Source organism: Myodes glareolus, chromosome 17, assembly GCF_982192425.1.
Source record: "Myodes glareolus chromosome 17, mMyoGla1.1, whole genome shotgun sequence".
NCBI lineage: Eukaryota > Metazoa > Chordata > Mammalia > Rodentia > Cricetidae > Myodes > Myodes glareolus.
Window position 1 is genome coordinate 62,302,992 of NC_142042.1, and position 27,963 is coordinate 62,330,954.

The 27,963-nt window shown below is 42.6% G+C and overlaps 1 protein-coding gene and 1 long non-coding RNA gene across 7 annotated transcripts in view; one reads left to right on the top strand and one right to left on the bottom strand.

The window, feature by feature from the left end:
• The first annotated feature begins 3,895 nt into the window (after window positions 1-3,895).
• The window catches only part of Pip5k1a (phosphatidylinositol-4-phosphate 5-kinase type 1 alpha), a 42,978-nt gene continuing 18,910 nt past the window's right edge, over window positions 3,896-27,963 (top strand). Inside the window, exons 1-4 of one of the 6 annotated variants that reach the window (XM_085678025.2) lie at window positions 3,896-4,390; window positions 16,660-16,698; window positions 24,766-24,803; window positions 27,566-27,646. In XM_085678025.2, coding sequence (XP_085534151.1) covers window positions 4,315-4,390; window positions 16,660-16,698; window positions 24,766-24,803; window positions 27,566-27,646 — 234 coding nt within the window. In that variant the 5' untranslated portion in view covers window positions 3,896-4,314. Of the gene's footprint in view, window positions 4,391-6,233; window positions 6,252-16,659; window positions 16,699-24,765; window positions 24,804-27,565; window positions 27,647-27,963 lie in introns of those variants that run through there. The other 5 variants (XM_048427950.3, XM_085678023.2, XM_048427952.3 and 2 more) reach the window with 5 other exon arrangements.
• On the bottom strand, window positions 14,940-21,711 carry LOC146891321 (uncharacterized). Its single transcript, XR_014997701.2, has 3 exons — window positions 21,546-21,711; window positions 16,830-17,069; window positions 14,940-15,316 (listed from the first exon to the last, which is right to left on the bottom strand). It is a non-coding gene; the product is annotated as an uncharacterized LOC146891321 (long non-coding RNA).

The following is a 27,963-nucleotide window of genomic DNA, read 5'->3' on the forward strand; positions in this document are numbered from 1 at the left end:
TAAATAAAAAATTAAAACAAAAGAAATATAGCACTCAGACAATTCCATGCTAATACTTATTAATTTTATTCCAGTGATTTATGGTCCTGTCCCTATTTGTTTGTAAACTTTTATTTTCTTTGTTTGTTTGCTTTGTTGTTGTCTTTGAAACAGGGTATCACTATGTAGTTCTGGCTGTCTTAGAACTCTCTCTCTTGATCAGGCTGGCTTTGAACTCATAGAGGTCTGCCTGCCTCGGCCTCCCAAGTGCTAGAGTTAAAAGCATACACCACTATAACTGGCATTTTTTTTTTTTTTGGTTTTTCAAGACAGGGTCTCTCTCTGTAGCTTTGGAGCCTGTCCTGTAGACCAGGCTGGCCTTGAACTCACAGAGATCCACCTACCTCTGCCTCCCAAGTGCTGGGATTAAAGGCAAGAACCACCACTGTCAGGCCCATTTTAAAGAATATATTTAAAAATTTTATTACATTTTTAAACTGTGTGTCTGTGTTCACATGTCAGGTCAAAAGGCAACTTCAGGAATTGGCTCTCCCTTCTTACTATGTGGACCCTGGGACACAAAGTCAAGTCAACAGGCTGGATGGCAAATACCTCTACCCACAGAGTTTTGTTTTATGAGATAGGGTCTTATTGTGTAACCCAAGCTACCTTGGAACGCAGTAGTAACAAGGCCAGTCTTGAACTGGTCTGCCTTGGTATTTTGACTGTTTCATGGTACTAGGTTGAAGGAAAATTTTTTTTTTCCATTTGGGTGTTTTTTTTTTTTTTCTTCATTGCTGGGAATTGAACCCAAGGTTCCAGGAATGCTAGGGCTCAACTACTGAGGTACATCCCACGTGAGGAGAGAGGTTGAATCTGTCTGTATTAGGAATTCTGAGTACCTGGGATAAAGCTGGGGCTAGGTAATTAATGAAAGACTAACTAAATGAAATAAGGTACTCATTCTTTTACTGTTTCTTTCATTGTTGTTTGTTTTTTTTTTCAGGGCCAGGAATTAAATCGAGGACCTTGTACAAAGCAGGGAAGAGGTGCTTTGATAAAACCTACTCACAGGAACTCGAGAGGGAACGGGTGGCCCCACTTTGAGCTCACCAAATGCCTGCTTCCCGAAAGTATGTACCAATGAACACCCTTTTCCATTTCCTCAGGAGAACCAAGCCCACGCATTCTGCTCTGCCCCGTTCCACACCTTGCCACATCACCCCAGTCCTGCTATGCCAGGAATGTTGCTGGGGAAGAGAAGAGCCCTGACTCAGAGGACACCTCGAGCACTGGGGAGTTTGGGCAGAGAGACTTACGATAAAATGCTTCTTCAACATTCCTATCTTTCCTTTTTGTTGTATTTATCCTTGAGACAAAGATATGCTATTTTGCCTAATGCTTAGGCTGTTCTGGAAATGAAAAAATTTCCCTAACCTTCTGAGTAACTGGGACCTCAGGCATGTACCACCACCACACCTAAATCTTTAAACAATAATTTTATTATTGTTATTATTATTTTAAGACAAGGTTTCACCATGTAACTCTGGCTGTTCTGGAACTGGCTATGTTATCCAGGCTAGCTTTGGACTCACAGACATCAGCCTGATTTTTGCCTTCAAAGTGCTGGGATTGAATGCATGTGCTATCATGCCTGGCTCCACTATATCGTAATTCCAATTCTTAATTCCACTTTTTGAATTTCACCTTCCCCCATTTATATATTTAGAAAATATATTTTGGGAACTTAGTGAGTGCCAGGCATAGTCTACATTCTTCAGCTGTAAAAACGAAAAGCATCACTTTGCTCTAAAAAGTTCACACTTTTTAATCCCAGCACTCAGGAAGCAGAAGCAGGTGGATCTCTGTGAGTTTGAGGCCAGCCTGGTCTACAGAGTGAGTTCCAAGACAGGTTCCAAAGCTACAGAGAAACCCTGTCTCGAAAAACCAAAAAAAAAAAAAAAAAAAAAAAAGAATAATCTTATGAGGGAGACACACTTGAAGGAAGAGCACAAGGTAGGCGGGTTACAGCAGCATTAGGTGGGCAGGTTACAGTGACATTAGGTGGGCAGGTTGCAGCAGCCATTTTGTGGTACTCAAGGTAGAAACAAAGTTGACTAGGAAGCTGTAAAATGGATTTTTTTCCTTCAGGCCTGAAACAAGGATTATAGGAAGAAAATTCTGTTCCTAACTGTCTTAGTCATTCAGGTTTTAATGGTCTATTTGCAATTTCAAAATCAGAAATAGCTTTAATGTCTCCCTCAGCTGATTTTTAGAGCAATTTGGGAAATGTTATCAATTAAGTGAATTTACACTTAATTAATTTAGTGTGTGCACTCATGTATGTGGAGGTCAGAGGAAAACTTGAGTGGATCAATTCTCTCCTGTACCACCTCTTTTCTTGAATTTTTTTGGTTTTCCCGAGACAAGGTTTCTCTACATACTAGTCCTAGCTGTCCTGGAACTAGCTCTTGTAGACCAGGTTGGTCTCAAACTCACAGAGATCTGCCTGCCTCTGCCTCCCTAGTGCTGGGATTAAAGGCATGTGCCACCAGTGCCTGACTGGATCAATTCTCTTATCCCACCATAGTGAACCAGGGATAGAACTTGGATCATCAAACTGATGAGTCGTCTTGACAGTCCCCAGGCAACTGAAAGCCTGTTCTGGAAATATGAACAATTTATTCAACAGTATTTACTGAGGACCTGTGAGACAGATCCTATGTTTCACCCTAATTCCAGTGCTGTTCAGTTGGGTGCAGGTTTTAGGGATAGCATAACAAACAATATTTCTTTACCTATTCACAATGCTGTTTGTCTGCTTTCAGTAGCTAAGGGAACACAAAGAAGCCAGCAGATGGCAGTAAGAAAACAACGATTCTAGGTTGTGAAGGAAGAGAAAAAAATCTGAGAGGTTAGTGAATGGGCGATTTTTGATAGAAGCTCTGTCCTGGGTTCCCTTCCAAAAAAAAAAAAAAAATCTGGATAGGCATTCAGGTCACTTTAGGTTGTTTTTTTCCATGCCTTTTTAAGAATTCATTTCTCAAATAATTATTGAGTGCCTCTCTTGTACAAAGACGTGACAGGAGATGACATCCAAGAACGAAGCAGGCTTTGCTCTTCAGAAGCTCAGGTTGTTGGAGAGGTCTTCACTAGGGTTCCCACGATATGCACAGCCACCACGGTTCTTTGCTAAAACTGGGCAGAGTTCATACGAAGGTTAGGCTAGAAGGGAATTCCTCTGTGATTCTGTGCCCTTTGGAGTACAGATAATTAGCAACTGGACACTAAGGACTTTGGATGGGAGGAAGATTGTGTGATGCAGTCTGATCGAGTTCTGTAGTCTTTTTCACAGGTCTTTTAAACTTTGTTTTTATGTATTTTTCTTACTTTTCTTGTTGTTATATTGTTGACAAATCCCCATTGACTTATTTATCAAACATTTTTACATTTACTGAACTCTGTCACCGTGTCTAGCATTGTTTGAAGCAAACAAAACAGATTTAGTCTCATATCTTAAGAAGGAAGGTCCCACAAGCCCGCACCTTAAGCAGTAAAGGCTGGAAGAATTCTTGGTGGTTGTGATGTGTTTATAGTACACAAGTGCTTAGCATCTCGAACTTGACACCAGAGCTGCGTCCTGGGTTCTTTCCAGGGTTGTCATTCGAGGCGCCCAGTCCTTTCCAGTCCAGTTGATTCTCGACCAGAATTCACAGCAAACCGAGCGCAACACGGTCAAAAACACGAACCTATATGGGCCTACCGGGCCACCGTAGGCACAAGTCTTCCGCCGGAGGCGTCCTCAGGGTGTGACGTAATGTACACGTGACCCACGGCCCCCTCCGGATTGGCTCTGCTCCCCCTCAGGCTTGACGGAGGGAGCCGTAGGAAGGCGGCGCGCACGCGCAGTGCTGGGATTTCCTTGGCCGCCCACCCTGAGCGGAGCAGTGGATCTGGCGATAAACAGGCTGTGTCGGGGAGGAGCAGGAGGGCGCTCGCTCGTTCGCTCTTCGGCCTTCCGCCGCCTCTGTCTCCTTTCGGCTCGCCCGGGCACAGACGCCCGGCGGCCGGCAACCGGCTTGAGTGTGCCCGCTGGCGAGAGAGGGGCGCTTTGGCGGAGAGCTGTTGGAGTTGCTCGGAGGGCGAGAGACGGGCGCTCTCCCCCATGCCGGACAGGTGGTGCGGTCCTGAGCGGGTCCTGGAGCCTGAACGACGCCCCTGAGAAGCCCGCAGAACGCGGGTTCTGTGAAGAGACGTGGGGAAGATTCGATTCCGAGAAAAGAAAGAGCCGGATTGAAAGGGAGCGAGGCCGCTGAGGGGGAGGGGGCTGCCAAGATGGCGTCCGCCTCCTCTGGGCCAGCGGCTGCCGGGTTTTCCTCCCTTGATGCCGGGGTCCCCGCCGGATCCGCGGGTGAGTCTGGGGGGCCGCGGGTAGCCGGCCGGGAAGGCTGGGGCGGGAGCAGGAGCGACGCTTGGGAAGGGGCCCGGAGCCGGGGTGTCCGAGTGGTTGTCCCTAACAGACTGGACAACTGGGGGGCCCTGGAGGAGTTTGGGGGAAAGGATGGGTGCCGCTAGGAAAGAGAAGCCGACAGACCGGCGCTGTCGTTGAGGGCTTTGAGGAGGAGGGATGGAAACTGGAGGGGTGGAGGGGGCACAGCCGGGTGGCGGAGGGCTTGGCCGGCGTGCGTCAGGCGCGGGTTCGAGCCCAGGATCTTACTCAGAGGGTACAGCGTCAACGGAGTGTTGGCGGACGGGGTCCCCGTGTGGGGCGGAGCCTCTGTTGATTGCAGTGTCGATAGATCCCACGTTGAGGGCTTCTGGCTGCTGAGGAGTGAGGGGACTGTGGATTTTCTGGGGAGTGGCAGTTCCCCGCAGCCTCCCCCATGCGTCATTCCTCCTCCCCTGAGCTCTTGCCCGCAGCAGCGCGGCCACAGACGTGTTTTCTCAGATTAACTCTCTCGGTGACTCCTGCCTTCGGAAAGGAGCGGGGAGTTTGTTGTCTGTATTCTGAGACAGGCACTGCCCGTGTCTTCCCGACTGGGATTGCAGGAGTGTCCACAGCCAGCTCACAAGGAGAACTTTGAAGTGTTTGAAAGGAGGGGGGGCGGGGGTAAAGGTCAGAAGACCCTGAAGCGGGGAGGGTGAAGGAAATGGAGGCTTGAATTGTACAAGAGCCCGAGTTGGGCCTGCAGTTAGGCCGGGATGATGGGGAGGGTGTGTGACTCCTAGTGCCGGGGGGAATATTGCATAATAGGATCCGACTGGAGGAACGCCGCGATGATGGACTGAGAGATCCTGAGGGAACTGGGCAGTGGAGACTAATGGAGATGGGGCTGAAAGGCCCAGCAGGAAGAGCCCCAGATTGTGTGTAGGAGGGAAATGTGTATGGGAGGTGAATCAGAAGCTGTCAGAAATGGCGGTGTTTCTCAGTAACTGTTGCCTGAGAAGCTGCCTGCCTGTTAGATGCTTTTCTTGAGAGCTGATTTTTTTCTTAGGCCTGGGATTTTTGTCCTTATCATTTTGGATTGACTTGAGTTAAATCCTAAACATTTCTTCTTAGACAGAGGAAACATAGTCATAGACAGTTACAGCTTTGTGGAGAGGTAGCTTTTGCCTTTCCTCTTAAAGCACTAGAGAGCCATAACAATTTTTTTTTTCCAAACAAGGGTTTTTCTGTCATAACAGCCCTAGGTGTCCTGAAACTAGCTCTGTAGACCAGGCTGGCCTTCTGCCTCTGCTGGGATTAAAGGTTTGCGCCACCACCCCCATCTTACTTGATTATTTTTATTTTTTTTTTTAGACAAGGTTTCTCAGTAGCTATGGAGCCAGTCCTGGAACTTGCTCTGTAGACCAGGCCAGCCTTGAACTCACAGAAATCCACTGCTTCTGCTTCCTGATGCTGGTATCAAAGGTGTGCCTCAAATCTACCGTATGGCAGATGGCGTTGAGCTTTTTAGTCTGTCTTGTAAGTGCTAGAATTATAGGCCTGTTCCAGTATGCCTACTTAGATTATTTTTAACATTCTTTTTCTACTTGTTTTATTTTTGAGACAGGGTCTCTCATTGTAGTCTTGGCTACTCACTATATAGAACAGGCTAGCCTCAAACTCATGAGCTCTTCTGGTTCTGCCTCTCAAGTGCTGGGATTACAGGTGTACCTCACTACATTGGGTAAACCACAAGCTCTTAAATGATATTTACCATTTTTTTCCATTGGAGTAGTTACCATGTTTGAGTCTGGAGGAGGCACTTGTGAATGAATTTCATCTTAAGGTAACTATCATCATACGCTTGTTCTTAGGCATTGATTGGTAGTAAGTGTGTAGTTTGCCACCTGGGTTCTGCTGTTTGATCTATAAAGAAAACATATTCCTTCCCTTTGTTTTTTCCCTGTCTTCATTATTCGGATAATGACACCCACTTTATAAAATCAGCCCTGATGAAGTATTGTTGACTGACAGTCTGTCCAGGGGTCCGAGGTCCTGGTTTCCTGTTCTTTTCAGTCAGTCAGTAACTCAGAATTCAAGTTGCCAAGTTCAGCTTTTGCTGGAAATGAGAGCCAAGAGTTTCTGTTTTGGATCTTGTTGTTGTTTTGAGACAGTCTGAAGATGCTACCTTAGTTGGTCTAGAACTCTCCGTGTAGACCATGCTGTTTTGGAAGGAACTCAGCGGAGTCATCACCCCAGGTGTTTGGAGTCTGGATTTGAGGTTATAGTAGAAGTTAAAAAGGGAGGTCAATGCCCAGATGTGTATTGCTACCCTGAAGTGAGAACTGTGTGTTTAAGTCACATTTGACTCCCCAAAAGAAAAAAAAAAACATTTGAAACCTTAGATGATTGTGAGCTCTAGTTCTGCTTCACCCAAGAACAGTTGTGAAATAGTCACTCCTTGCTCATCTGTTGTGTTTTATCAAAACCGTAAGTGATTTGGGAATACCCCACACTCCTGTCCTGATTCTCTACTTAGCTATTTGTTTTGTTTGTTTTGGTTCGTAGACCAGCCTGGCCTGGAACTTAAAAATCTGCCTGCCTCTGCCTTCCAGGTGCTGGGGTAAAGTTGTGTGTCACCACACCAGGCAGGCTGGTTGTTTTTGAGGCAGGGTTTGCTGTGTAACTCTGGCTTGTCAGGTAGGGTTATGGCCTAGTCTGGTCACATGGAGTTTTTCTGGGTACTTGTTTGCTGTTTTTGTTTGTTTTAATCAGCGTGAGCTCCCACATGTGTTTTATCAGACCTTCTGTTTTTAAAACTACATTTTTTATTTTGAGAGTGTATGTGTGCGTGTGTGTGTGTGTGTGTACTCATGAGTGAAAACTAAAGAACACCTTACCCTTCCATCTGAATCTTCCATCATATGGGTCCTCAGACTTCCTGTGCACTTGGTGACAAATGCCCTTACCCACTGAGCCACCCTGCGAGCCTGATCTCCCTACTACTTCTTAAACCACAACAAAGAACATCAGGTCTTTACTGGGCTTGCCCTGGACTTCAGGGCCTTCAGTCAAACCTTCTGCTTTAGACTACTGTAGTTGCTATAGTAGCTGATATACATGTAAATTCAGTCACACTTGGCTTCTCAGAGTGTCATTGTTTTTGTTTAAATATTTTTTCTGCCATGACTTTAGGCTCAGTGTCAGGTATAATTGTATTTTGTTTTATAGATGTCTAGTATCTGAGATTAGTTGGTATGTATACTTGAAGGTTAGCTTTGAGTGTCAAAATAGTATGTTTTACTTGTTGCTGTCTGTGCACTCCAGGGTTGATGCTAACTCTTCTGATTAATACCTTCGCTGAAATATGTGCTACCTGAAAGCTATTAAATATTTTATTAGCTTGTTTTTCTTTGATCATATAGGAAACTATGACTTGTGGTATGAACAGAGATAACGAGAACCAGAATAAGAATCCAGATAAGGGGGAGAAGGGTATTTTCTTTCTGTTTGTTTGCTTTTTTATTAGCCTAGCTTTCATTAAGGTTTTGTGATCTTGATGTGATCCTCCTGCAATAATCTTCCTATAGTTGAGATAAGGGAGTGAGCCACCAACAACCTTTCTTTCTTTCTTTCTTTCTTTCTTTCTTTCTTTCTTTCTTTCTGCCTACCTACCTACCTACCTACCTACCTACCTATCTATCTATCTATCTGTTTCTGAGATGAGTCTTCCTGTGCTACCCAGGTTGGTCTCTTAATTTATAATTTTCCTGCTTCAGCCTCCTGAGCTGAGAGTACAGGTGGATGACACTGCCTAGTGTTATTTTTATTCTTTTAAGTTAAACTCTTTCCTCTTTTTTTTTTTTTCCCCTCACTGTGTAGCCCTGACTGTCCTGGAACTCATTCTGTAGAGCAGGCTGGCCTTGAACTCACCTCCACCTGACGTTTAACCTTTTTCTCTTTGAAGTTTTTTCCTTTGAGACAGAATCTCACTATGTAGCCATAGTTGTCTTGGAGCTTGGTATGTAGACCAGGCTTACTTTTGGTAAGTAAGTAGGCCTGTTTCTGCCTTCAAATGTCTTAAAATTTTTGAGTATCCTTCCTTACCTTACATGGCATGAAGAAGATAACAAGGGCATGTACATGGTGCATATAAAGTAAATAAATGAATACAGAAGATAGCAAGGAAGGCCCGGTGTGGTGGTACAGAAAGCAGGGTAGAGAGTTCAAGGCCAGCTTGGGTAACATGAGACCCTGTCCTAAAACAAAAGGAAAGGGGACTGGAGACATGACTCAGAGGTTAAGAGCACTGACTGTTCTTCCGGAGGTCCTGAGTTCAATTCCCAGCAACCACATGGTGGCTCACAACCACCTATAATGAGATCTGGTGCCCTCTTCTGGCTTGCAGGCATGGAGGCTGAATACTGTATACATAAATAATAAATACATCTTTAAAAAAAAGAAAAGAAAAGAAAAGGCAAGAAGATTAAAATTACAATTTTGTTTTCTTTCTCTTTTGTGTGTGTGTGTGTGTGTTTTGTTTTGTTTTGTTTTTTTGCCAAAGATAAAAACATATTGGTGAAGTGCACTGTTTTCTCTGTAGTCACCCAGGTGGAGGGGCTCTCTTTATTCCAAACTAAGCCCAACATTCTTTTCCAGAAATGGTATTAGGATAGATGAAGTAGCTAAGCGGAGTTATGAGGGAAGGAGAAGAGGACTTTCTTAGAATATATGACTAACTAGACTGTATCAGCTCATCTCTGCTTAGTGTAGGTTAACAAATCTCTTGGCTGGGCTCACGCCTTTAATCCTAGCCCTTGAGAGGCAGAGGCAGGTGATCTCTGTGGTGCTCTACAAGGACAGGCTCAAAAGTTACAGAGAAACCCTGTCTTTAAAAATCAAAACAAAACAAAAACCCAAACAACAAACAAATCTCTTAAACTGTAAAGTTCTCATTGATAAGAACCTGTATAAAAGGGGTTATATTTTTATTTATTTATTTGACCTATAGGGACCATTTTGTTAGAGTTTGAGAGAAAACAACAGATCAGGCAAGCTGAAAATCCTAGTATTTGCTAGGTAAAAGATGGAGAGCAACTCAAATTTTTATTTGTCTGTGTTAGTGTATGCCACCTTACCAGAGGTCAGGAGATGGTGTAGGATCTTGGAACAGAAATTACAGGTGGTTCTGAACAATCAGTTTAGGTGTTAGAAACTGAATTCCCCTCCCTGAAGAACATCCAGTAACTGTTGAGCCCCCAAAGTAATGCCTTTGAAGTTAGCCACGGAGGTCAGAAAAACTAAGCAAGTTCGGTGTTTCAGAGGAAGCGTCACTCAGTTTTGGGCCAGCATCTGAACAAAAGAAAGAAAGAAAAGGCAGAGTTATAATTATTATTTTTTTAATTCTGTCTCAGGCAGACTTCCTGAAGGAAGCTCCATTATCATCTGCTTATATTTTTATTTTGCTGGTTCAGAAAAGTGCCGTTTGCAGTTGATACTTGATTTGAAATCGTAAAAGCTAAACTTTTTCTGTTGAACCTTGCGTGCATTTTGTTCACATACACCCCCTCGCCCAAGTTCCGGGATGGAATGCAAGCATAATCTAGTCAAGCCCTACCACCCTGGAATATGTGTATATTAATCCTGCAAAACTCCAGATAGCTAGAACCAGAGTGAAGGGTGATGACATATGCCTGAGTTGCAGATTCCCAGGACTCAGGAGAAGCAAGAGTATTGGCACAACTTTGAGGCCAGTCTGATTTGCAAAGTTTCATGCTAGCTAGGACTATAGAGCAAAAGAGACTCTCCATCACAAAAGAAAAGCCCAAATTTGGACATAGGATTGGGAGGTGGCAATCTGTCAAAAAAAAAAAATCTTAAATGCCTCTTGACTATGGCTGACTAATTCAAAAGGCTCAGATCTTTTAAGACTTGGCAGCTGGCAGCCAGCAGCGGTGGCACATGCCTTTAATCCCAGCATTCAGAAGGCAGAAGCAGGAGGATTTCTGTGAGTTCAAGGCTAGCCTGGTCTGCAGAGCAAGTTCCAGCACAGCCAGGGCTATGCAGAGAAACCCTGTCTCAAAAGAAGAGAAAAAGAAAAAAGACTTGAGTGGTTGTGATGACACCAGCCATTAATCCCATCACTCCTGGGAGGCAGAGGTAGGCCAATCTCAAAATTCAAGACCCTCCTATTTTACAGAGTGAGTTGCAGGACAGCCAGAACTACATAGTGAGACCCTGTCTTGGGGAAAAAAAGAAAAGACAGATTTTTTTTTTCATTATTTTGAGCAAAATATTGGTGCCAAGGAATATGGTGAAATTTGCTTTTGTGGTACTGAAAGTAAAAGTTCATTAGAAGTAAATTTTAATTTCACCTCCTCATTTCCTAAATTGGGCAGTTGAGGTTTAAATAGAGAATTTTACTAGAGACAAGGGTGATTGAATGCTATTCAAAAGGATCTTAGTAAACTTATGGCTCGTTCCTGGCAATATATTGGCTATTAGGTGACAGAATTGGTAGATGAAACTGAAACAAATGTTTTCTGCGTTTCTTTGGATCTGTGGTAGTGGAGCTTGCCAGGGCGTGCATGTGTATTCAGAAAAACGGCTGTGGGCCACAGAGGAGTTGGTACTCTCCTTCTACCGTGGGAATTCTGCGAATTGAATTTAGGTCATTGGGCTTGATAGTAAGTGCCTTTACCTGATGCACCATTTTGCTGTCTCAGTTCAAAGTTGTTGTGGGTTTTTTTTTTTGTTAGTGTGTGTGTGTTTGTGTGTGTGTGTGTGTGTGTGTGTTTCGAGACAGGGTTTCTTTGTGTAACAGTTCTAGATGTCTGGGGTCTTGATTTGTAGACCAGGCTGGCCTCGAACTCACAGAGATCTGATTGCCTCTGCATCCTGAGTGCTGGGATTAAAGGTGTGTGCCACTACTACCTGGCTCAAACTATATTTTGAGCTTTTATTTTTAGGCCCTTCCTTGACTTTTCTGACTTTTTCTGTTCCGTGAAAGGAAAATTGATACTTGCTGGGAAACAAAAATTGAGCTTTTCTTTGCCATGTGGCTTGGTTTTAATTGCTTTGATTCAGTTACTGTTATGGAGGTAGTTGTGGTCCAGTCCCTGTTCCCTCAACTTTCTTTTGAGAAAGTATGATATATCTAAACTGGCCTCAAATTCACTTTGTACTAAGGCAGATCTTGAACTCCTGGTCCCCTGGGTGCAAGAGTTAAAAGTGCATTGTCCAGGTGTTTTTGTTTGTTTGTTTCACGGGGTGGAGGGTGGTCGGTAGTGGTGTTTCAAGACAAAGTTTCTCTGTGAAACTCTGGCTGGTCTGGAACTCACTCTGTAGAACAGGCTGGCCTCCAATACAGAGATCCTCCAGTCTCTCTGCCTCCCAAGGGCTGGGACTAAAGGTGTGCAACACCATGCCTGCCAGTTCTAAATCTGAATTATTGTTTAACCTCTTGAAGCACAGTCTTCCTATTTAGCCTCTGTTGGCCTTGGGCTTGAGATCCTCTTGTCTTAGATTTCTGAGGTCTTGGCAGTATCATTGTCTTTCTTCTTTTAACATTCATTGTCACTTAGAGCTGACTATGATCTGCAGCTCTTCACTGAAGCATGCTGATATTTCTGAGTGTTCTTTGGGGAACATACTGTGCCTCCCGCCTGAAGGGTATAGATATGATCTTCAGTATTCCAGATTAGGGGAGCAAAGAAGTGTTCTGGATATTTCAGCAAACAAACTACTTTTTTTTTTAAAATTATTGTTGAAGAGAGATTTTTTAGTTTTTTAATTTGCTGATTTTTGTTTGTTTTTTAATCTTAGGGTCTTTTTTGTTTGTTTGTTTGTTTGTTTTTTCCCAAACTAGCTTTTAAGAGTTAGTATTTTACTTTGTGAAACATTTAAATTGTGTTATTGGTAAGCATTGAATTGAGTCTCTGAAATACCTTGTCTATGACCTGTTCAGGCAAAACTAGTTGTCTGAAGAATGCACGTCCGGCTAGCCTCAAGCATCCACAAATTATATGTGTGCTTCAAACACTGAAGTCAGTTCCACAGTGTCTTTTAGATTCTCGACTGGTGGATGATGTCATCTCATCTCCAAAGGAAATGCTTCTCCTCTGAAAGTGCTGGGAGAGGCTTTGCTATTGAGGCCAACCCTGTTTTGTTCCACATACTAAAGAGAGCCCAGCTCATTTCAGAACTACATACTATATGAAGATGTCTTTGTTTAAATTATAACCTCTTTATTTTTAGAGATTCACTTTTATTAAATTTATGTGTATCTGTGTGTGTATCTGTGAGTGAATGTCGTGTCCAAGGAGGCCAGAAATGGACATTTGAATCTCTTGGAACTAGAGTTGCAAGCTGCCCCCTGTTGTAGATTCTAGGAATAGAACTCAGGTCCTCTGGAAGTATAGTGAGTGCCCTTAATTAACCCTTGAGTTTCTTTTTTGTTGTTGTTTTGTTGTTTCGAGACGGGATTTCTCTATGTAACAGTCCTGGTTGTCCTGGAACTTGCTTTGTAGACCAGGTTTGCCTCGAACTCACCAAGAGCTACCTCTGCCTCCTGAGCACGGATTAAAGGTGTGCGTCACCACTACCTGGTTCTCCTCTTTCTTTTCTGATATTTTTTCTTTTATAAATTTAATATTATTTTTAGTGTTATGGGTGTTTTTGCCTTCATATACCACATATGAAAGTGACCACAGAGGCCAGAGAGGGTATTGGATTCCCTGAAACTGGAGTTACAGACAATTGTGATCTACCATATTGGTAGCAGGGTCCCCTGGAACAGCAGCCAGTTCTCTTTAACTGCTGAGCCATCCATTCTCGATCCCCCATTTTATTATTATTATTATTATTATTTTAAAGATTTATTTATTCATTATATATACAGTGTTCTGCAGGCCAGGAGAGGGCACCAGATCTTGCCACCGATGGTTGTGAGCCATCATGTGGTTGTTGGGAATTGAACTCAGGATCTCTGGAACAGCAGGCACTGCTCTTAACTGCTGAGCTAACTCTCCAACCCCTGTTATTGTTTTTTAAGTCTTCTAATCGTCTTAATCTGATAAAGTTTCCGATTGCCTGGTATTACCAAGCAAGTTTGTAGAGACTAAGAATGGTGATTGGCAAAGTGACTGGAAGCAGTCCTTCAAGTATCTTTTCCTCCACAAACACAAGACAGGGTGCTACAAAGGACTAAACTGGTAGAGAGTTACACAGAAGTTTTAAACAGCTAGGTGTTGTAGTACATACCTGCAATTTTAGCAACTTGAGAGACTGAGGTGGGACTACTGTGAGTTCAAAACCAGATTGGGCTACTTAGTGAGTTCCAGGCCACCTAGGTAATAAGACCCTGTTTGTTTGTATGTTTGTTTGTTTTAAAGGTCGGAAGGAGAGGTAACTCAGCAGTTAAAACTACTGGCTGCTCTTCCAGAGAACCTAGGTTCAGAACCCAGCACCCATAATGGCGGATCATAACTTCCTGTAACTCCAGTTCCAGGGAACTTGAAACCCCCTTCTGGCCTCCACAGATACCAAATATGCACATGGTGCACAGATATACAGATAGGCAGAATAATCATGCATGTATAAGTTAAAAATAAATAGCTGGGCGGTGGTGGCACACATCTTTAATCCCAGCACTCGGGAGGCAGAGGCAGGCAGATCTCTGTGAGTTCGAGGCCAGCCTGGTCTACAGAGCAAGTTCCAGGACAGACTCCAAAGCCACAGAGAAACCCTGTCTCAAAAAAGCCAACCAACCAAATAAATAAATAAATAAATCTAGGAGAGAAACAGACAAAATTGTGTAGTGGTATGTGCTTGTAATCCTAGCACTTGGGAGGCAGAGGCTGGAGGAGTTTGAGGCCAGACTGAGTCACCAAAACAAGACTTTGCTCAAAAACTGTAAAGGTAGGGAAGGGAGAAAGAATTGATTGTCTGTACTTTGGTATTTGATGTGGCTGCTTCAATTGTTCTGAAATTATTTTTAGTAACAATGATTTTTCAGCCTGTTGTTGTTCTTGTTTTTGTTTTTGTATTTTGAGACAGGGATTCTCTGTGTAACAGTCCTAGTTGTCCTGGAACTTGCTTTGTAGACCAGACTGGCCTTGAATTTGCAAGGCCTTTTTCTGAGTGCCAGGATTAAAGGCATGTGTCAACACTGCCTGACTTTCTCACCTTATTTTCCTTTCTAACTTATTTTTGTAGCATGGGACAGTGATTTTGTTAAGAACCTTAGTTTATATGTGTTTGGGTGGTGGTGGTAGTGGTTTGTTGGGTAGCTGGTGAATACTGGAATGTTGGAACTAAAGGTTTTTTTTTAAAAAATTTATTTATTTATTTATTTATTTATTATGTAGACAATATTCTGTCTGTGTGTATGTCTGCAGGCCAGAAGAGGGCACCAGACCTCATTACAGATGGTTGTGAGTCACCATGTGGTTGCTAGGAATTGAACTCAGGACCTTTGGAAGAGCAGACAATGCTCTTAACCACTGAGCCATCTCTCCAGCCCCCGGAACTAAAGGTTTTTAAACAAAGAGAATGACACTGAAGCTTACTCTTTGTGTCTCTTTAGTTTGCAGTATACAGATTAGCATACTTCTTGGGCTGGAGAGATGGCTCAGTGGTTAAGGACACTGACTGCTTTTCCAGAGGACCCATCCTCAATTCCCAGCACCCACATGTCAGCTCACAGCTGTCTGTAACTCTGGTTCCAGGGGATCTAACACCCTCTGGTGTACAAAGGCAAAATACCCATACATATAAAATAAAAATAAATCAGTCTTAAACTAGGTAGTGGTGGTGCATGCCTTTTAGTCCCAGCAGTCGGATCTCTGTGAGTTGCAGGCCACCTGGTCTACAGAGTCAGTTCCTGGACAGCCAAGGATACACAGAGAAACCCTGTAATTGAAAAACAACAAAAATATCAACCTTTAAAAAACAACATGCTGAGCCAGACGTTGGTGGCGTCTTTAATCCCAGCCCTTGGGAGGCAGAGGCAGGTGGATCTCTGAGTTTGAGGGGAGTTCCAGGACAGTCTCCAAAGCGACAGAGTAATCCTGCCTCGAAAAAACAAAAAAAATAACAAACAACAACAACAACAAAAGAGTCAACATGCTGTTTATAAAAGGTTAATTTATGGTTCATGAAAAATAGAAACTAATCAAATTAAGCTGATACCAGCATGTATTCATTGTCATTTGAGGGTCTTTTACATATGGATAAGTATATGTATAGTTGTTTTCAAGTTTATCATACTCTTTTTCCCATTTTGTTCTTATGCATATGGGTGTTTTGCCTACGTGTATGTCTGTGTACCACATGTGTGCAATGCCTCCAGAGTCCAAACGAGGCCATCTGTTCCCTGGACTGGAGTTGCAAACAGCAGTGAGCTGTGGGTGCTGGGTAGAGGCAGTCACCATCAGCTCTTACCGTACTTTCTTTTACAGCAACTCTTTTCTGGGTATAGTGGTTCACACCTGTAATTCCAGATTTTGGAAAGCTGAGGCAGAAGGTTCTGAGTTCAAGGCTAGGCTGGACTTGTAAGACCCTGACTGAAGTTTTTTGTTTTTATTATGACACGCTATCTAAGTTATCAATAAACATACATTCAAAATAATGGTTATTTGATATAAAGTAATGGTTATATAGTCCTGTTTTAAACTACCTTGTGATTTATTCTTCTTTACGTATGTTCTTTCCTATACAGTACCTGTACATTTATACTTCTTATATACACTTATGTACAATAACTATCTTTATATATGCGCTCTATATAGAATAGCTTTAGATCTGAAAAGTTCATCCAGTTGGAATTTACTGGAGAGTTAAATGATTTGGAATAAAAGTTTTGTGGTTACTGGAATTTTTAAATTTTATTTATCTATTTATTTTACTTTTTTCAAAACCGGCATTCTCTGTATAATAGCCCTGGCACTAGCTTTGTAGACCAGGCTGGCTTTGAACTCACAGAGATCTGCCTGCCTCTTCCACGTGAGTGCTGGTATTAAAGGTGTGCGCCACTACCACCTGGCGGCTACTGGAATTTTTGTGCCAGGACTATGTCTCTTGGATAGGAGCAATTTAACCTAGAATGACAAAAACAGTCAGTTTACAGTGTGGTGCTGGAAACTGAATGCCATTATGTACGAATGGGTTTTTATTAACTAATGTGAATATATTTAGTCTATTGTAAGCAAATGGTACTCCAGAATAAGTGATAACTTTCTGTTTTCCCTTATCAGGTTTCAGCTTTCTCTGCTGTGGGGTCCACCGTAAGAGAGGTAGATCCAATGTGTGTCTGTGCTGAAGAAGCATGAGCTCCTTGTAGTAGCTAGCAGCCAGCTCTTCCCTAACAGTTATAGTATGTGGTGTTCCTCTGCCAGAACGATGCTGTCTTAACATGGATACGTACCCTTCTCGATTTTGTTTCACTGCATTAGTCCCAGATTTTTCCTTGTGAATTTTTTTTATTAGTTCAGTTCTTCTATTTATGTTACACTTATTCCTCTTGAGTTTTCCAATCCTGTAGATGGTTTTCAAAATGTTTGCTTACACCTAAGCAGAGTCTCATGGCTTTAATCCCAGTACTCAGGAAGGAGAACTGCCAACCAGTGAGTTGTAGATGGAGATGGGCTACACAGTGAGACCTTATCTTGGGAAAAAAAAGACCAAACAAGTAGTTATAATCATTCACAATGATAACTGATAGTGTTTCTTGACAATTACTATAAGTCTATGGGGTTTGATTCTTTTTTTTTAAATATTTATTTTTTTATTATGTATACAATATTCTGATATTCTGTCTACATGCATGCCTAAAGAGGGCACCAGACCCCATTACAGATGGTTGTGAGCCACTATGTGGTTGCTGGGAATTGAACTCAGGACCTTTGGAAGAACAGGCAATGCTCTTAACCATTGAACCATCTCTCCAGCCCCTGGGGTTTGATTCTTACAGCAACTCTGTGGAGGTACTTGATGCTATTCCTGTGGTTTCTTTTTCTTTTTTCCCCCTGTTCTTGTTTTGGTAGTGGATGGGGTGAACTTGCAGGAGATTGACCCTATAGATTTGAGTATACTCTAGCAAAGATAGTTTGTATTGCCGGGTTGTGATGGTGCATGCCTTAATCCCAGCACTTGGGAGGCAGACAGGTAAATCTTGTGAGTTTGAGGCCAGCCTGGTCTCAGGACAGTAATATAGAGAAACTCTATCTCAAAAACCAAACAAACAACAGAAAAGTTTGTATTATCTCCAGGCCTTATTTTTACATTTTATGAAGGAAGTAACCAGGGCCTAGAGAGCTTTAACCAAACTGCCCAATTTACCTACTTAGTAAATGTTGAATCCTGTGTTAAGACCTAGCAAATCTAAATGCCTGAATTGTAAAACTCTTATTCTTTTCTCTCTCTCTCTATCTCTCTTTTCTGGAGCCCATATTCTTACCCACTATGTTGTTATTGCTCCTGCTAGTCTTATTTTTCTGGTGCTGGGAATCAAACCCAGTGCCTTGATCATAGAAGAAGAGCAACACTCTGCTAGATTGCCTCCTCTCCCCTTGCTAATTTGTGTGAACTAACTTGGCTGTAAACTAGGTGTTTCTTGCTGAATGTATTCTCTTTGAACCAGAAGTCCTCCAAGGAGAGACTAGCACAGAAAAGAACTTTAATCTTTCTGATCTCTTTTAGAAGCATCAAAATTCTGAACTCTCGCAAGCGTACTTAGTGTGTGAATTATTAGTCACTCCTTCAGAAACTCTTTTGATAGTTAACATGCAGTTTTGAAAAATGATTTATTTTATTTTATTATTTTGTGTGTATGGGTGTTTTCTTGCATGTATTTCTGTGTACCTGCTGTGTGCCTAATGCCTGTAGAGGCAAGAAGTATGGAATCCCTTGAAGCTGCAATTGCAGATGGTTGTGAGCTGCCATGTGAGTGCTGGGAATTGAACCAGGTCCTCTGGAAAAGCAGTCAGTGATTAGTTGATAACCCATTTCTCTAGCCCTGTTAACATATGTTTTTGTCAAGAATTAATAACTGATCTTGTAGATAAGTATAAGATATCTAAAAGAAACTCTTGTGTTTATCTATTGGAAGTCTTCTTTTCATCTAATATAACATAGCAGTGAAAAGTCATGCTGTTTTGTTTTAAATTTTTTATTGTTTTATTAGTAAAATTTATTGTGTACATGTGTGAGAGGGAGAGATTTGTGTGGCGACATGCATTTGTGGAGGGCAAAGGACACCCGTAGACTCAATTCTCTCACTTGTACCTGTGTTCAGAAGATGAACTGAGATAGGCAGACTTACATAACTAGTACTCACTGAGCCATCCTGCCAGCCATGCTTTTGTTCTTTTGAGACAAGGTCTCTTGTAACTCAGGCTGACCTTGTGCTCAGAGATCTGACTGCCTCTGCCTTCTGAGTGCTGGCATGTTTAATCCTGGCTGACTTACTTTTTGTTTTTTCTTTTTGAGAGAAGAGTCTCTTTATGTAGTCCTGGCTGTCATGTAACACTCTGTTTAGACCAGGCTGACTTCAAACTTGGAGTCAGCCATCTGCCTGTGTCTGCCTTCCAAGTGCTACCACGTCTGGTCCCACTAATATCTTAAGCAAAAACAACAAAAAAAAAGTTCCTTCTAAAATGTGTTTGGTAGTCTGTTCATGTAATCCTAGCACTTGAAGGACTAGTGCAGAAGAATTGCTATATGTTAGTGAGGGCAGCCTGAGTAGAGAACACCAAAACCATAAAGAATACCTGTACTCTCTGAGCCAGGTGTGTATGCTGGAAGCTCCTTAGAAGGCTAAGGTGAGAGGATCATTTGAGCAACATAGCAAGACTCCATCGCAAAATAAAATGCTATTTTTTTTTGTTTTGTTTTTGAGCTAGGGTTTCTCTCCATAGTGCTGACTGTCATGGAACTCAATTTGTAGACCAGGCTGGCCTTGAACTCACAGAGATCCACTTGCCTCTGTTCCCCCAAGTGCTGTGGGTAAAGGCATGTACCACCACACACCCAGGTTTCTTTTTCTTTTGTAAAAAGTGCCAGGCAGTGGTGGTGTAAGCCTTTAATCCCAACACTTGGGAGATGGAGGCAGGCGGGTGGATCTCTGTAAGTTTGAGGCCAGCCTGGTCTACAACATTCCAGGGCAGCCAGGGCCACATAGAGAAACCCTTTCAAAGTCATATCTGGCTGGGCAGTGAGTGACAGCACATGCCTTTAGTCCCAGCACTGGGGAGCCAAAAATAGGCAGATCTCTGAGTTCAGGGCCAGCCTGGTCTACAGATTGAGTTCTGGGACAGCCAGGGCTTCATGGAGAAACTCTATCTTTAATGTTTATTGTATATTGGCTTGAAGGTGGACAGATAGCTTTCATTTGTGACAAGAGGGGAGCTAAGTTCTCAAATTCCACTTAATTAATTCCTTTTTATTTTATTTCATGTTTTATTCTTTTAAGATGGAATCTCTTTGTGGCCCTGTTTGTCCTGGGTCTTTCTGTGTGTAGACCAGGCTGACCTTGAACTCAAGCCCACCTGCCCCTCTGCCTGCAGAGTACTGAGATCAAAGATACACACCACCGCACTGGACTCTTGCTTATTTTTGTGTAAAAGTCTTGCTATTTAGTCCTTTGCTGGCCTAGAACCATGTATCCCAAGCTGGCCAGGACCTCACTGTAATCTTGCTTTACCCTTCCAAGTGCTGGGATTGCTAGTACACAACAGCGACTCAACTTTTTTCTTGTTACTCTTGTCTTTTTTTTTTAAAGATCTATTTGTTTATTATATGTTCAGTGCTCTGCCTGCATGTGTGCCTGCACATCTGAAGAGGGCGCCAGATCTCACTATAGATGGTTGTCAGCCACCTTGCGTGTGCTGGGAATTGAACTCATGACCTCTGGAAGAGCAGCCAGTGCTCTTAACCTATGAGCCACCTCTCCAGCCTTTTGTTATTCTTTTAGTTTTGAGACAAGGTCTCTTTATTTAGTCCTGACTGTCCTGGAACTTGGTATGTGCTGTAAGGAGACAGCCCCTTGTTTGTCCCAGCTGCCCGGCTGGCTTACACCCAAAATAACCACACAGAAACTGTATTAATTAAAACACTGCTTGGCCATTAGCTCTAACTTCTTATTGGCTAACTCTTACATATTGGTTTAACCCATCTCCATTAATCTGAGTATCGCCATGTGGCAGTGGCTTACCGGAGATTCTAACTAGCATCCATCTCAGGCAGAGGATCCATGACTTTCTCTGACTCTGCCCTTCTTCCTCCCAGCTTTCAGTTCTGTTTTCTCTGCCTATCTAAGTTCCGCCCTATCAACTAGGCCATGGCAGTTTCTTTATTCATTAACAATGAAAGCAACACACAAACAGAAAGAACTCCTGCACGAGGTATGAAGACCAGGCTGGCATTGAAAGCAGAGATCCTCCTTCGTCTGTCTCCCCAGTGTTGAAATTAAAGACACATGTGCCTTGCCTAAGTGCCCCCCCCCATTTTTCTTTTAGGCAGGTCTTACTATGTAGCCCAGGCTGTCCTGGAACTTGCTATGTAGACCATTCTGCCCTTGAATTCGTGGAGATCAACCTGCCTCTCCCCTGCACCTCCCCAAGCTGGGATAAAGGCATGGACTACTAAGCCCGGCTAGGCCCAGCTGTGTTGTTTGTGAAGCAAAGGTTTTGGTGTTCTTTTGATGTGCTCTTGCTCTCTTTTCATTTCCCTCCCCCCAAACCTCCCTCTTCCCTACCTTGGAATGACTTAAATAAGTTCAGTTCTTTTATAATTTCACCAACAAACACTTCAGATCATATTTCTGCAGACCTGGGCATGGTGGTGCAAGGCTGCAGTTCCATCATGTGGGAGGTGGATACAAGAGGATCTGGAGCTCAAGGTCATTATTACCCACGCATCAAATTGAAGACCTGTAGAAAGGAGCTATGGGCAGGCCTGCTTTTCATCCTGCCCGGCTCCCGCACAGCTAGCTTAGCCCCAGAAATAATAACACACAAGTTATATTCATTTAAACACTGCCTGGCCCATTATCTCTAGAGAGTTAGTTACTGACTAACTCTCATATCTTGATATTAACCCATTTCTAATAATCTCGTGGTAGCACCACGAGGTAGTGGCTTACCGGAAAAGATTCAGCATGTCTGACCTGGTGGCTGGCTCCATGGCGTCTGCCTCATTGCCCTCTTCCCAGCATTCTATTCTGTTTACTCCGCCTACCTAATTTTCTGTCCTATCAAAGGGCCAAGGCAGTCTCTTTATTGACCAATGAAACTAACAAAATAGACAGATAACCCTCCTCCATCAAAGACCAGTCTGGCTGCAGAAGACACTGCCTCTAAAACCAAAATGGGGGAGAAAGTATTTTTATAGATAAATAGTCTTCTTTCTGGGGAGTAGAATGTTGTAACAATCACAGTATTATTGTATCTACAAACTTAAAAATAATTGTGGCCAGACATGCAATTCAGTGGTAAAACATTTATTTGTTTATTGTGGCTGCATGTGTGTTAGGGTGTGTATGCCACAGTGCATATATGGGCGGTCAAAGGGCAACTTGTGAAAGTTGATTCCTTTTTTTTTTGCCATTTTGGGACTAAGTGACATTCCTAGCCTTATTCCCTGGTGCTGCAAAAGAACAAACAAGTTAATAAACACTCAATAATAAGAATTATTATTGAAATTTTCTCTTAAGGCTTCTATTTACATTTTAAAATGATTATTATTACATTTATTTGTGTGTGGGAGGTTGTGGGGTGCTATGACACGCTTATGGAGGTCAGAGGAAAAATTGCAGGTGCTTGTTCTCTCCTTCCACCATGTGCCCTGGGATCAGACTTAGATGGCAGGCACCTTCACCCACTGACCCATCTTGCTGGTTCAGCATCTAAACAAGTTTAGGTAAATGTATCTCAAAATCCTAATTTCAATAGCCTCCACTCCTTGTAGTAAGAGTCAGATGAGACATATTTGTAAGCTTTAATAAGTTGTATATTACCAGGTAGGTGTGATGGTATGTACTTGTAGTCTCAGTCCGTACTCAGAAAGTGGAGGCAGGGTGGTCAGGTGTTTAAGACTAGTTTTGGTATGTGTTTGATCAGGAGTTAGAGGCTAGCCTTGACTATGTGAGACCCTGTCTTTTTGTTTGTTTTCCCAAGTCCTGGCTGTTCTGAAACTCACTTTATAAATCAGGTTGACTTTGAACTGAGATCCCCCTGCCTCTGCTTCCCAAGAGCTGGGATTAAAGGCGTGCACCATCATTCCTCAGTTTCCTGAAGATATTTTAAATAAATACTAGGAAAAATTTATGATGGACGTAGTCTACTCTATTATTTGTATGAGACAGTCACATGATTCAGATTCTCCTTGAATTCACTGTGTAACCTAGTATGACCTTGCCTCCATTTTCCAAGTGCTGGAATTACAGGCTAGTACTGTTAGGTCTCCCAGGCATACCCCCCCCCCCCCCAGTACTAGGAAATAGATTCAGATCTTAACATGTTCTAGGCAAGTATTTGTTCAGGTCTTATCTATGGAGGTAAATCTTTTTATTGTTTTGTTTGGCCTTGGAGTTTACTATGTAGCATACTCTGGCCTTGAGCTAGCAGGCTTTCTACTTTGGTAATCCTACTTCGGCCTCTGAAGTGCTAGAACTATAGACAGTGCTACTTGACCGAGCTCCTTGGGTATCTGTCTCTTGGACCTTCTCTCTTTCTGCCATGTATCACTGACATTTTCTCTGATGATTAAATGTATTAAGAACAGTTGCTTGTTGTAGTGGTCTTTAATTTCAGCTCTTGAGAGGCAGAAGCTGGTGGATATCTGAGTTGGAGGCCATCCTGGTCTAGAGTAAGTTTCAGGACAGCCAGAGTTACACAGAGAAACCCTGTCTCTAACTCCTTCCCCCTCCCCATCCTCCAAAAAGAAAAAAAGAACAGAAATGTTTCCAATTGAAAATAGTAACGGTGGGTTGGTGAGATGGTTCAGTGGGTAAAGCTTTTGATAACCTGAGCTTGATCCATAGCATTCACATAAAGGTGAAAGAGAACTCACTCCACCACATGTATGTCATGGCTCACATGACACACATACCAAACACATAATGATAAATTATAAAAAGAGAATATTGTTAAGTCTGGAGTGTAGCCCCAGGTGTCCCCCCCCGGGGGGGGGCTGGGAGTTGCATTAGTCTGGACTCCAAATCCCAGCGTGCCTGGTCCTGCCTGACCCCTCCCTGGAGTCAGGACCACTCCCACAGTGTATTTAAGTGGGCTCCCAGAGGAGGAACACATGGTTCTGGGTTTGCATGTGCTCACCACTGCCCTGTCTCTCCACCATGCACTTGGCCACCTGAGAGCGCTGTATTTAATAAAACGATGAAAATTTTAATTTGGTTTGATCTGACCTAATTGAATTTCTTTGCGCCGACGGAGATGCCCCTTTTATTTTTTCTTAACAAATATGACCATGTGAGTTAGAAAGGGGGGATAGAATAAGAATGGAATATACAATATGCGACCTTTAACCTCAGGCAGAGGTAGGCAGACCGCTGAGCTTGAGGCCAACATGGTCTACAAAGTTTGTTTTAGGACAGCCAAAACTACGCAGAGCAGAAAAACCTTGTCTTGAACAGAAAAGAACGGGATATGTATAAGGCCCTTGCAAGTATAGAAGAGGAAGAAAGAACATTTTAAAATGCTGTTGACTCAGCTGGTAAAATAGTCATGCAAACCTAAGTACTCAAGTTTAACCCTGGAAGCTGGTGCCTCACTTTTGTAATTATAGCAGGAAGGCTCAGGAACCAGGAAGTAAACATCATCGAGGCAGAAAGGAGACTGCCTCCAGAGCAAACAAACACAAGGTGGAATCACTAGCTTTCCAGAGTTGTCTTTGCTGTCTACACGGATGATCAAGGCTATACACACAATAGATAGGTCAGTAGATTTGATTTTAAATGAGGCTGTTTTTTTAAAAATGCTATTCAGCCAGGCAGTTGGGGATGCATGCACACCTTTAATCCCAGCACTTTAATCTCAGCAGAGGCAGGCGGATTTCTTGAGTTGAAGGCCACCCTGGTCTACAGTTTCAGGACTGGCTCCAAAGCTACACACAGAAACCCTGACTTCCCCCCCCAAAAAAAAACCCCAAAAACCAAAAAAACAAAGTGCTATCTAAAAGGATTTGGTATTAGTGCAAGAGGCAGTGAATAGTTCATGACCATGTTTAGTTTTGTTTGACTTAAACCGTGGTCTCCAAAGTGAGTTTGGTAGGGGTTTCGCGACTGTGTTTATATGTACTTAACATTTTTCTTTTCTTTTTTCTTTTTTCTTTTTCTTTTCTTGAAGCAGCAGCATCTGGAATGAAGAGAGCCACAGGTCCTGAGGTGAGGTTTTGTTTGTTTTTTTATAATTGATTCTTGGTTTGCTAAAAGCATAATTCTGGCATAGAAGGATTGCTGTCCAGGTATGGCCAAACTTCTGACCCCACGACACACTGCTGTCACCTGCAGAGTTCATACTTGAGAACCATGTAGTTGAGTTACAAAAAATGAAAAAGAAGGCCTGGAGAGATGGCTCAGTGGTTACAAGCACTGGCTGTTCCTTTAGAGGCCCTGAATTCAATTCCCAGCAACCATATGGTGGCTCACAACCATCTATTGAGGAGTCTGATGTCCTCTTCTGGCATAAAGGTATGCATACAGGTAGAGCCCCCACACAAAGAAAATAAACAAGCAAACAAATAAATCTTTAAAAAAAGAAAATGAAAAAATATCTTAAGTAAGTTTATGGTTTTGTATTGGGTCATATTTGAAGTTGTCTTGAGCTGTATGTAGACCATGGGTTAGACATGGCTATGATTTTCTCTTTGCTTATGTCTTGGAGAATTAGATAGGATCCTCGTGTGGGGGCGGGGAGAAACATTTATTTGACTTGTTAATTTAATTTATTCAAGGAAAAACATGCAATTTCTTAAAAAGAATCATAATCTCATATTTCTAAACACAACAGTTGTCAAAAATAATGACTGGGCGGTGGTGGCATATGACTTTAATCCCGGCACTCGGGAGGCAGAGGCAGATGGACCTCTGTGAGTTTGAGGCCAGCCTGCTCTACAGAGTGAGTTCCAGGACACGCTGCAGTGCTACAGAGAAACCGTCTGAAAAAGCAAAACAAGGCAAAAGTACAAATAATTTTAGACTAGGGTACAAGATTTAGTGCAAAAACCACACTACAGAAAAGTCTGGCATTAAAGGTGCATGCCACCACCCCCAGCTATAATATCTTATATTGATTGAGTATATCTTTTGTTTTTGAGTTTTACTGGAATATTATTTGTTTACTTAATTTTGAGGCAGGGTCTCAATTAACCAAGTCTGGCCTTCCACTGTTCTTTGTTTAAGGCCTCTGAGGCTGGCTTTAAACTCCAGAGCCTCTGCCTCCCCCACCTGAGTGTTGGTATTACAGGCATGTACCATCACACCAGACTGCTCACAGATTGAGCAGGCACTCTTGAAGAGGAGCCATATGCCTGATCATTGTTTCTTTTCTGGAGACAGTCTCCCTCTGTACTTGGGCAGGCTAGTCTGGTATTGACTGTATAGCATGAGCTAACTTATAACATTTGGTAGTCCCCTGCCTCAGCCTCCTATATATTGAGATTGTGGCTATATTTATACCTGTCTTTCCTATGCAGAGTATTTTCAATTTGCTATCCTTTCCCCACATGGAGATTTCCTAGGCCCTCCCACCCTAGTTTTGTTTCACTCCTGTACTTGTGTCAGGGTTCAGAATCTTGAACTGGCATTTTTTTTCTTAGATTTTAGGGTTTTCTTTTTCTTTTTCTTTTTTTTTTTAGACTTTCTTTCAAGTCTTTGAAAGATATACTATATATACATCTTATTGTTTTAGATATTATTTTAGACCTCATATAGCTTCAAACTCGCTATGTGACCAAGATTGGACTTGAACTTCTGGTCATCCCACCTCTATCCTCCCAAGAACTGACTGGGTTTTTCACTACCATGATCTCTTACCCTGCCCTTGCATTAAGGGCCTTGATTATTAGGTTTTGAGATTGTGGCATACTGTTTTCACTAGTCTTGTCCTCTGGTTTTCTAACTTGATGGATATTAATGACTTGAAATTTAACTTGGTGATTGCTGTACCAGCATATAGACCCCTGGGAGTATAGTTAGAGTCTGCTCTGGTGGCTTTATTCCTGTCTGGTTCTGGAGCTGTCATACAAAGTCTCATATACTTGACAGCCTCTTCAAGGCTGATAGACGGCCTCCTGTAAAGCTTTTGTTTCCTTGTTTGTGTTGTGTTTGAGGCAGGGTTTCTCTTTGTAGCGCTTGCTGTCCTGAAACTTACTTTGTAGACTAGGCTGACCTCGAATTCAGAGATCTGCTTGCATTTACTTCCCAAGTGCTGGTGTTAGTCTTGTGCCTATTTTTTTTTATTACTCTTTTTACGTTTTTTTAGATTTATGGATTTTACTTTAATTTGTATGAATGTTTTCTCTACTTATGTGCACCATATGTGTGCCTGGTACCCATGGAGGACCAAAGAAAGTGTTGGGTTCCTCTGGACTGGAGTTACAAGTGGTTTTGAGTGGCCAGGTGGGTGCTGGGATTGAACCCAGGTGTCCTCCCGAAGAGCAGCAGATATTCTTAACCTTGAACGTATCCCAACTTTCTGATTTGTTTGGGGGACAGAAAGTGGGATGGCTGTTTATTTTACTTGTGTAAATGTTTTCTAGCAGTTATGTATATGCTCTTGTGCTTGCCTGGTGCCCAAATTGGTCAGAAGAGGTCTTCAGATCCCCTGGAGCAGGAGTTAAGGGGCTTGTAAGCCTGGGACTTCTCTAAGAGCAACAAGTGTCCTTAACTACTGAGCTATGTTTCCAGACTCGATTATTTTTATATACTATCACTATAGCTGTTTATCGTATTATGTGGGAATGAGAAACTATTATCTTTTGGGGCTTTTGAGACTGCCACAACTATGTACCACAGGTTAACATTTAGCTCACTGTGTAGCCTAAGATAGTCTTGCACTAACAAGTTAACTCATCCTCCCAAATGCTGGGGTTATAATGCTGGGGCCACTACTTGGCCATATGGTAATTTTAATTCTTTCTGTTTAGGGACCTTATGCCTCTGTCATGCCTGTCAAGAAAATAGGCCACCGAGGTGTTGATTCCTCTGGAGAGACTACATATAAAAAGGTAAGTCTGGACAGATTAGATGCAATGCCTTACTTTGGTAACACACCAGGGGCATGTTACCATGTTGGTTTTTGTTATAGTTTGCTTTTTTTGAGATGGTGTCTCATTCTAACACAGGGTGGTCTGGAACTCACTTTGTAGTTGAGGTTGACCTTGAACTCCTGGTAGTCTTCTTAGCCTCTCAAGTGCTTAGATTATAGGTGAGAGCCACCAGGCCTGGCCAGTACTGTTCTTTTTTGTTTGTTTGTTTTTGGTTTTTCAAGACAGGGTTTCCTGGAACTCACTCTGTAGACCAGGCTGGCCTCAAACTCAGAGAT